The 10197-nt window shown below is 27.9% G+C and overlaps 1 protein-coding gene across 1 annotated transcript; it reads left to right on the top strand.

The window, feature by feature from the left end:
- Positions 1-3649: 3649 nt before the first annotated feature.
- LOC113862529 (O-acyltransferase WSD1-like) lies at positions 3650-8314 on the top strand. Its single transcript, XM_027495610.1, has 5 exons — positions 3650-3835; positions 4145-4717; positions 6474-6827; positions 7247-7384; positions 8132-8314. The coding sequence occupies exons 1-5, from the start codon at positions 3650-3652 to the stop codon at positions 8312-8314; spliced, it is 1434 nt and encodes a 477-aa protein (XP_027351411.1).
- Positions 8315-10197: the final 1883 nt, after the last annotated feature.

Below are 10197 nucleotides of genomic sequence, written 5' to 3'. Positions count from 1 at the left end.
CAAAATCATCAATAACGATTCTGATATTAATGTAAAATTTTTGTATTTTGACCTTGTTGATCAAACACATAAAAGTTTCTTCTAGATCACCAGAATCAACCTTACAGAATCATTATCCTCAGGAAGTTCTACTTTCTCAATGTCAGAATCATCATCTAACTGAGAAAGAATAACTTGATGAATTTGTTGTTGATCTTTGATTTCTCTGATTTCTTTCTTGAGATTATTTATCTCAATCTGGAGGTCTTGAATAGTGGTTGGTTTAATATTAGAATTCTTTTATAATCTTTTGAAAATATCTATGATATCAAATTTGTTTGAAGTAAAATATTCTTTAGGTTTAGGTTTATTTTCTAAAACCTCTTTGAATTTGTTTAAAAATTCTTTTCTTTCTTGGAAATCCGAAATAGAGCTTATAGCTTCAAAAAGAAGATCTTGTTCTTTTGTCAAAACATTGATTTCTGGAGTTTCATCACTGTCAGAAGAAGAAGCTTGGTCATCATTTTGAATTTGGTTGACCTCTTCTTCAGATTATTTATTAGAATCTTCATCAGAGGTATCAGCCAGGAGATTATTGATTTGGTCCTCTAAAGAAGGCTCTAGATTGAGGCTACTAATCTTTTTCTTTAGCCTGCAATACTTACTAATATGGCCAGGTTTACCACAATTGTAACAGGTTACGCCTGTTCTGGGTTTTTTGGGAATATTGGTGGGGATGACATTATCCCCTTGTTTCTTAGGACTGGGTTTTCTATTGTATATGCGCTTATAGGGCTTTTTGTAAGGTTCTACAGCCTCTTTCTTAGGGGCATGTTTCTTCCTCTTGGGAGAGCAGGATGGAAGACCAAACTGTTCGCAGAATGAACCTAATTCTTTCTTGCTCAAAGCTTTTTCTTTAGCAAGTTGATTTTGGAGTTTATCTTTCTGGCAAACTTTAATACCGCTATGGATAATGATAGCAGTAAGTTGACCATAATCATAATTATCATAATTGATTTCTCCAGTAGGAGAGCGACTTCGGAGTTTACTTCTAATAAGGTCTCCGAATGCTTTAGGAAGACCATCAAGATATTTTTCTTTCTAATAGGCTTGGTTGCAATCTTCCCTAGTAAGGACCCTAGACATAAAGGTATCTTTATACCACTTGAAATGTTCTAAGGAATCACATTTGAGTTTTGAAAGTAACTCACCAGATCTTTCCCTCCAAAGAGAAAGATCACCTAGGAAATGTTGGGATATTGTGTATAATAACGTATATATATATATATATATATTGCTTTTGATGTGATAGTTACACGAGGGATGTGGTAGGAGTAAGAGTGAAATAATGAGCAGGTAAGAGGAAGAGACGTTAATGACAATGCGTTGACATAACAGCGATCACTCTTCAATCCTTAGAAACATAGACAATCTCTTTCCCCTCCGCCAATTAATCTCCTCACTACTACCGAATCTTAATTTGAGGCGTAAGAGAGGTGAAACAGAGGGAAAATAAATAAGAGTATAAAAAATAAAACAAAAATAATGTTTAGATGAATTAAATAAGTGGGTTTTTTTTAAAAAAATAATCTGTTTGGATGAATAAAACAGCAAAAAAAAATATTAAAAGAATATAAAAATTAATTTTAAACTAATTTAAAAATAATTATTTTTAATATAATATTTTTCTTAATAGTTTTTACAATGATCATATAATACAAATATTTTAATAAAATAAAGACTACCGTGATTCCCTTTCTCCATTCCTGTCCTCTCTCGTCTTCTTTCTTTCTCCTAGTTTAAACCCATAACACTGCTTAACTTTTCTCTGTAGCCTTTCCTCCATCGAAAGATAGTATAAAATATAAGCTTTCTTCCCTCAGAAAGATATTGTACTGATTTTTATAAAACTAAACACGCAAGCCATATTATTGTTTTTGTGGTATATGCAAAAACCGAATCATATGATCGTCATTACAGAATTCTAGTGTCTCTATGGCATGAAATTTACTTTTTAATCACATTAATTTTGTTCTTCCGTCTAAGTTCTGTATTTTCAATGTTACGCTGGTTTTGTGTCATTCCTCAATTCCAGTAAGCCTGTCCACTTGATGGCAAGATACGCAGCTAAAATATATTACTCAAATTTTCTTAATATCCATAACTTATATACATTATTAAGATGCCTCACATTTTTAAAAAATATAAATTAATAATATTTTTTATAAAGTTCAGATAATCTCTTTTTCTTAAGCCTTGAAAGAAAAAAAAGCAGGAGCAAGAATGTGTATATATTCTACGGTCATTCATCTTAAACAAATATCTAGAGTATATGAACTCAATTGTCGAATACTTGAATTTCTCGGCAAAGAATGTGTATTAATTACGTGATGTCTGCAGAGTGTTGACAAACATATTGGACAAAATACATTCTACGGTCATCTTTCGTTATTTAATTTTCGGTGGTATATATAGTTAGCCAGCTATCTTGGGTGGTGATTGGTGAACCTAGCTCAGCTTCTTTCAACTAAGAATTCAAACGCTTATGAAATATACTTTTTTTATCGCCGAAATGACCCAACCACCTTTTACAAAATGCATGAAATTGAAAAACAATACGCATATTTTGACTTTTATAAAACTCCCAGATGTAAAAGAAAGAGGGAGGGGGGGGGGTCATCGTAAATTGTCAAACAAAGACAAGTGAATGAAATTTACAATATATATTTTAGGAAATAATTATTATACATTTTCTTTTAATTTTGTTACACCTACCTGTTTAAGAGAAGAACCTAATATCTATCTATCTATCTATCATTATTATTATTATTATAAAAAAGTATTGTAAAAATATAATAGATAATCGACAAATAATTCGTGGAGTACACTGTACATGTGTGTGTATATATATACGGTAAAATTAATAAAACTTATTATTCTCGAGCTATATTAGTCACTCGAGTTTTGTTCTCAAGTTATTCAATTAACAGATTATTATCACCGATTGTTTAAATCAACAAAATTTGATTTGTAGTTTAAATTTGAATTCCAAAAATAAAATTAAATACTTGGAAAAAATGTATACATGTAATTTAGATAAAATAAAAATAATAGATGTCATTTGCCTTTTAAAAAAAGAAAGAAACTTAGCACACTTAAATCTGTCTTTTTCTAATTTGTCCTATTAATTACTTGAAAATACGTAATACAGTAATTTTTAAAAAGTTATTAATGGGAATTTTAAATGCCCTTAGTAAAAATCACAGTAAAAATATATGAAAAATCATGATAAATGTATTAATATACTTTTCCATAAAGCTTTTCTCTTTTTTGAGTAATAGCTTATTCTCATTTTTCTATTCCGAACAATATTGGACCGTCACCTAAATTTCTGGTGCCTGTCGTTGATCGGTCACTCTTGCCGTTCCTTGTTCCTATAAAATCAGTTAAATTTTAAAAGGTAAATTACCACGTTTCAGTAGCAAGTTATCGCTAGCACGTCTCTATCGTTTGCATTTCGTCTTTACCTTAGTTTCTTTAAATTTCCTCTCAATTCTATTTACTGTATATACATATATATTTAGTTCCGTTTCCGCTTAATTCTCAAGTCATAAATTAAACTTGAGTGGTTTCATATCTCTCATATTGCGAACCAAAAACAAATAGCACTATGGAACACATAAAAGTGGAGCAAGCAGAACCTGTTAGTCCTATGGGACAATACTTTAACAGCTCTGTGCTAAGCGTATATATTATTGGAGTTTTAGAATTTGAAGTTCCAATTGATGATCTGCAAACCTTTGCTCTTGTTAAGGATGTTTTCCTTCCCATCAATCCACGCTTCTCCTCCATCATGGTTTAATCTCTTTTCAACTTGCTTCCCTTATTGCATTATTTATTTATTATAAGAATAGTAGTTTTATGAACTTAAGAACATTATTATACAACGAGATGATGTTTGATGTAAAATAAAACACGAAATTTTAAATCCCGCAGCGCTATATCTAAGCCAATTCCTTTATATAGGTTTGTATATACGTTGCATTATTATTATTTGCATTTTATTGCATTTTTGTTTACTTAATTAATACGTGGTTCATCATCAGATTGATCATCTCATTCATTTAGTTTATCTTGACTACATTATTCAAATAAATGAAACCAGGTCCAAGATAAAGATGGAGAGAAACGATGGAAGCAAGTTGATGTAAATTTGAAAAACCATGTCCACATTCCCGTATTCCCTGAAGGCAAAACAGTGGGATCCTACGACAATATTTTTCATGACTATTTATCAAGCATAGCAATGGAGAAATTACCACAAAGCAGACCATTATGGGAAATTCACATAGTCAATTACCCCACAAGTGATGCATCTAGCACTATAATATTTAAGCTTCATCATGCACTTGGAGATGGTTATTCTCTAGTGGGGGCACTTCTTTCTTGTCTACAACGGGCTGATGATCCCTCTCTTCCCTTATCCTTTCCTTCTCTCAAACAATCCAAACAAGAATCTTCAAACAAAAGCTTTTGTACAAAATTTTCTTGGATGTTGTCCTCAGCCTTCAACACTGTGTCAGATTTTGGATGGAGTGTATTGAAGAGTAGCATCGTTAGTGATGACAAATCACCAATAAGATCAGGAGATGAAGGAGCTGATTTTCATCCAATTTCCATATCAAGCATGACATTCTCCATTGACCAAATCAAAGACATCAAATCCAGGCTTGGAGTGGTATGAAAACAATTTAAATTAAGTTTATTTAATGTCGTTTAATTTAAACGTAAAAATAAAAATAAAAATATGTATAAAAATTAATTTATAAATTTTTTATATACAAAAACTAACTTAAGTCAATAATAAGGTCAAAAATATTATTTAAACCTTTTTTAAGGCTAAGATAACAAACAAAATTTTACACATTTTATGCAATTAAATGTATACCTTTCGATTGCAAGTTTATTTGAATAATTATGTGTGTAGATTAACATAAACTATATTTAAAGGATGTTGCCTAATTTTAATTAGCAATATTTAAAAATACGGATCATTAATATTATAATTTTCAAATTCATTTAAATTTTTGGTATGATAACATTTTTTGTCTCCTAAATTTTTGTTTAAATTTTTTTCTCCTGACTTTGCACCCATGGTGAAAAGTTATATAATTAAATTAAACAAAGAAAAATACAGGATTAGAGTAAAAATAATAAAAACATGAAAAAAAAAATAAAATAAAAATGTAGATAATCAATATGTTTTATGAGAATTTAAATTATAGCTGATCAAACAATTATAAATGTCTAGTGGGTTGATAAAAATATTAAGTATAATTATAAGATCAAATAATGATAACTTAGGAATATTGTGGAAAATAAATAAATTTTTTAATTTCTTAAAATAATTAATTATACAAGTTTCTAATTAGAGGAAGTAACATTTATAAAGAGAATTGAATTTTAGCTATAAAAATAATACAAAATTAATAGATAAAATATGTCTCATATATAAATTCTATATTGTTTAACTTCTTAAATGTATAAAAAAATAAAGATGATAAGTGTAATGTTAAATTATAAATATTTATATTTGTCTATTTAATGGATAGATTGAATTTGTGGGATGATGAAATTTTAAAAAATTCAAAGCAATAAACTAATTTGATGATGAAACGACTAAATTTTCTTTAAAAATATGATTAGGTCTTGAAATTTATCAGACCTCAAAAATAGGAATATATATATATATATATATATATATATATATATATATATATATATATATATATATATATACACACATGCTTATTATTCTGCATCTCACAGTATCTTTTGGAATTCAGATCCCGCGACCTAACTCATTTATGCGCATGTTAGGAAAATGATTTTTCAACAACTCTTTTGTTTTATGTAAGAAAAATATTATTACATGAAGTATAAGGGTATATCAATCCTTCTACAAAGCATACCTGAGACAGTGAGACTACTTATCTATTATTCCTCTAGTCTCAATTGTAATAAATAAACAAAAACCAAACTCACGTGTTTTCTGTACAGCTGAAAAAATATATATTTGTGGGCAAATAATATGTATGTAAAAAATAAAAATATTTTATATTATATGTAGTGTCAATATTTTGTAGTTTAAATATTGAAACTAGATCACTTTTTCTACCATCACTTTATAAGCACAGGGATGTTTTTCTTTCCCATTCAACAATGACATGTAGCTCTGACTAAAATGTTTTTTGGTCAAAACCATGTTCTAATTATGTATGATAAGATACAAACAAAAGTGATAAAAATTAATAAAAATTATATATAATATTATTTCTTTAATATTTAAATAATGAAACTAGCATAAATTAATGACATGTAATTATTATCTGCTTTCTGTTGATACCTTAATTATATTAATAACATGAACTTTTCTTGGTTGGTTCTGAAAGTAGAATATCATGTTTTCTTTGCATCATTCTATTTAATTGCAGACGATGAATGATGTGATCACTGGAATTGTGTTCTATGGGACTCGGTTATATATGCAAGATATGGACTCCAAATCAAAAACCGCGAACTCCACTGCATTGGTACTACTAAATACGAGAAACATTGAAGGTTACCAATCAATCAATGATATGCTCAGTACCAAAGCCAAGGGTCCTTGGGGTAATAAAATTTCCTTCTTGCATGTGCCAATACCTAAATTAAATCAAAAGACACTTTCAAACCCTCTAGAATTCATTTGGGACTCTCATAATATAATCAAGAGGAAGAAACAGTCCTTAGCTGTTGCCCTCACTGGGTCACTTTTGGACATAGAGAGCAAATTCAGAGGACAAGAGGTTAGTGCTTTTAGTTAGATTTAATTTTATTATGATATTATTATGTCTCTTACCAATTCCATCTGTTCTTTTGTTCATTTAGCTTTTATTTTCCCAAATTTCTGTCTCACCTTGAAATGCATTTGATTACAATAAATATTTATTTATTTATAAATTAGTCTTTATATTTTAAAAAATTAACATTTTAGTCTTTATATAACTATTTTCTTTTCTGTCATTATAATATTATTAAAAATAAACAATAATTTTTACTGATGATATTATAATGGCAGAAATTAAAATTGTTATAAAATATTTATATAGAAATTAAAATATATATATATATATATATATATATATATATATATTTAACTTGTATATATGATAAGAATTAAGCTGGATCAGAGTGGTTCAACCATGTTGGTTCAATGTTGTTGAAGGCAGTGGCTAAACACCTTCGAGGAACAGTAACAAAGTCAAGTGCAGTGATTTCAAGCTTGGTTGGACCGATACAACAAATGTCTTTAGCCAATCATCCTGTGAAAGGCTTGTACTTCACATTGGCTGGTGGACCTGAGGTATCCCCTAAACTTCCTTCCAACTTTGTATAAACCATCTGTGCGAACAAGAATTTAAGTAGCATATGCTGTGGTGTGTTGAGGTAGAAAAAATAAATTAATCTCTTTCTTTTAAGGTATGGGATATGATTAGAAGTAAGGTTCTCGAGACAAAGAAAAATAAGGGTATTTTTCTTTAATAAATAGTTTTTTAAGATAGAATATAAAAATAATCAACACATATTTAACTTTTTTAATTTCTGTTTATTTTCATATATATTAGCTAGCGTTAAATATATTTGTAATCTTTATAAAATTTTTCAATTTTTTTTGCTAGAAAAAGATTATTCAAATTTTATTTTAGTTCTTAACTAACTTTTATTCTTTCTATCTTTATATTTAAGAAAAGCAGTGTATTTTTAGTCCTCCATAAAAAATTTAAACACATGATTTTTGTATTTTGTATGAATTAAAAATTAATAAAATTTAATTAATTATTAAAATTAAATTCTTATACTATTATTAGGACTAAAAATACATTTAAACCTTAAATATTATATAACTTTATTATTTTAAAAAAATTAACATTTGAGTTTAATTTCCTTTCCCTCCAAAGCATAATGTATGAGGAAAACAAATGTGATTAAGTAATCCAATAAAGGCAAAAATCAGAAACATTTAAAGAAGGCAATTTCTTACCCAAAAGATTCAAGTGTGAAATATATAAATGATCTATATTTAAACACTATATAATTTTATGGATTGCAGAGTCTGGCGATTTCAATTATGAGCTATGTGGGAGTGCTTAGAGTTACCCTAAAAACGGAAAAAGACTTCATAGATGAGAAGAAATTGAAGTCATGCATGCAAAGTGCATTTAAGATGATACTCAAAGCGGCAACAGAAGTTCCTCCCAAAACAAAAACATTTGTGTGCTCCCCATCAAAGTAGAAGTCAAGATTCTTGATTATATTTGTGTTGGATAATTGGTATTGCTTATTACAATATTTTTTTAAAACAAAAGTATCGCGCCTGTTACTATTTCACAGGTTAATTGGCTCCTTGATTATTAAATTAATATGTTATGTGTATGCTTTGAAGCTTAATGAATGTGGTCACTTTTCTCTCTGCCAACTTTGGACATATATGTTGTTATTTATTTATTTATTTCCTATTAGCCAAAAGAGGTTATTCTAGAGAGAATTATATTCTGTACTAGTTCTTAGTTGCTTTAATTTTCTTATGCATGTAGAAAAAAAAAATGTAAAACGAAATAACTTCAAAAAGCTTACCAACAAAAATGGAGGAACCGTTAAGGGAAAAGAAGAATGAAAGACAAATCACGAGAGAAGGAGAATATCAGCATTAATTTGTTTGAATTTTGAATCTAATTGAAGATGAAAAGTTAGAAGTAAAATTTTTGAGTTATTTACTGTGAATAGAAATACGAGAAAAAGCAATAATAATACTAATAATATTTACTATTTTAGTCTTTACCTCAAAAATAAAGAAAAAATGAGGAAAGGAAAGAGAGAGGGACATGGGAAGGAGAGGATGATTTTTTTTATAAAATTTATTTATGTTAATCAAATATTTATAGAATTTTAAAAATATAAACATTTAAAATAAATATTTTAATAAAAACATTATAATCAAAAATAATTTTTGTGTTAAATAATTATTGTTTAATTAAATTATTATTATCATTATTATTATTTTTACGGTGATTTTTACTCATGTAAATAAGTAAAATATTTATTCCCTGTTGTTATCTGTTATTTTTATTTATTTAAATAGCATTTTTTTTACCTTTAAGGTGTACTATATTCTGTGGGACATATCCTTTTGTTTTATATTTCAATTGAAATATTTTAAAAATATTTTCCGACCATTCTAACAATTTCTGTAAATGTTTCGGTTTTGGATAAATCAACTACGTGGAAGATTGCTGACAAGAAAAACCGAGTATGAATATTTGGATCATTTACTGCTTTCTTTCTGATTTATCTTATTTATTTATATAAAGTGAAAACATATTAATTAAAATACAAGAACTGAAAATGCAATTAAATCTTTATTTTTTTTCTCTGGAAAATCACATGATATGGTGAATAACTTGTTTTTGTTTTTCTTTTTTCTAGCTTTTGCCAAAGGTGTAAAGCCAATAAGCCATGATTAATAGTTCTTTTTTCTTTTTCAGATGTTAGGGACCTGAAATTTTCAACATCTACAACACTCGCTTTTGATTCCACGTTGCTGGGGGAAGGGACCATTTAACCATGAAATGTAGAGTATGAAATGGTTGAATTTATTAGCATTATATGACAAACATACCTGTCAGCTTTAATTTTGTTCTTTAATTTTCGGTGATATGCAGTTACCAGTTAGCCATCAATATTCAGTGCTTATTGGTGTACCTAATTCAATGTGTGATTCTTTAAGCATCAATCTCATCCTTGCATTTATTTTATTCCTTTATAACTTTATCTTTTAAAATTAATGTAATAAATTTTTATATATGATAGAAACTATAATTCCACACTCTGCAGTTTCTTTTCAATCTTTATCAATAATCGCCCAATCTTTATCAATATGAAAAGCAATAGGAGTATTTTGACTTTCAAACTAAGAATTTTTTATAAAGAAAAAAAATCATAAATGACCAAATATATTAAAGTCAACTTAAATTGTAAAATACATTTAGGAAAGTAATTCTTGTATGATATCATTTGAAAGTATGTCATAGCACAGTAATTTCTATTTGACATCATGATCAGTAGACATTATAAACTAACTGAATCACACAAGCTGTGAAAATAAGAGAAGAGAAAAAG

The sequence above is a fragment of the Abrus precatorius genome, unplaced genomic scaffold, assembly GCF_003935025.1.
Source record: "Abrus precatorius isolate BTA unplaced genomic scaffold, Abrus_2018 Scaffold3, whole genome shotgun sequence".
NCBI classification, from domain to species: domain Eukaryota; kingdom Viridiplantae; phylum Streptophyta; class Magnoliopsida; order Fabales; family Fabaceae; genus Abrus; species Abrus precatorius.
Note: the sequence above shows the minus strand (reverse complement) of the source record. Positions and strands in the feature narration are given on the sequence as shown.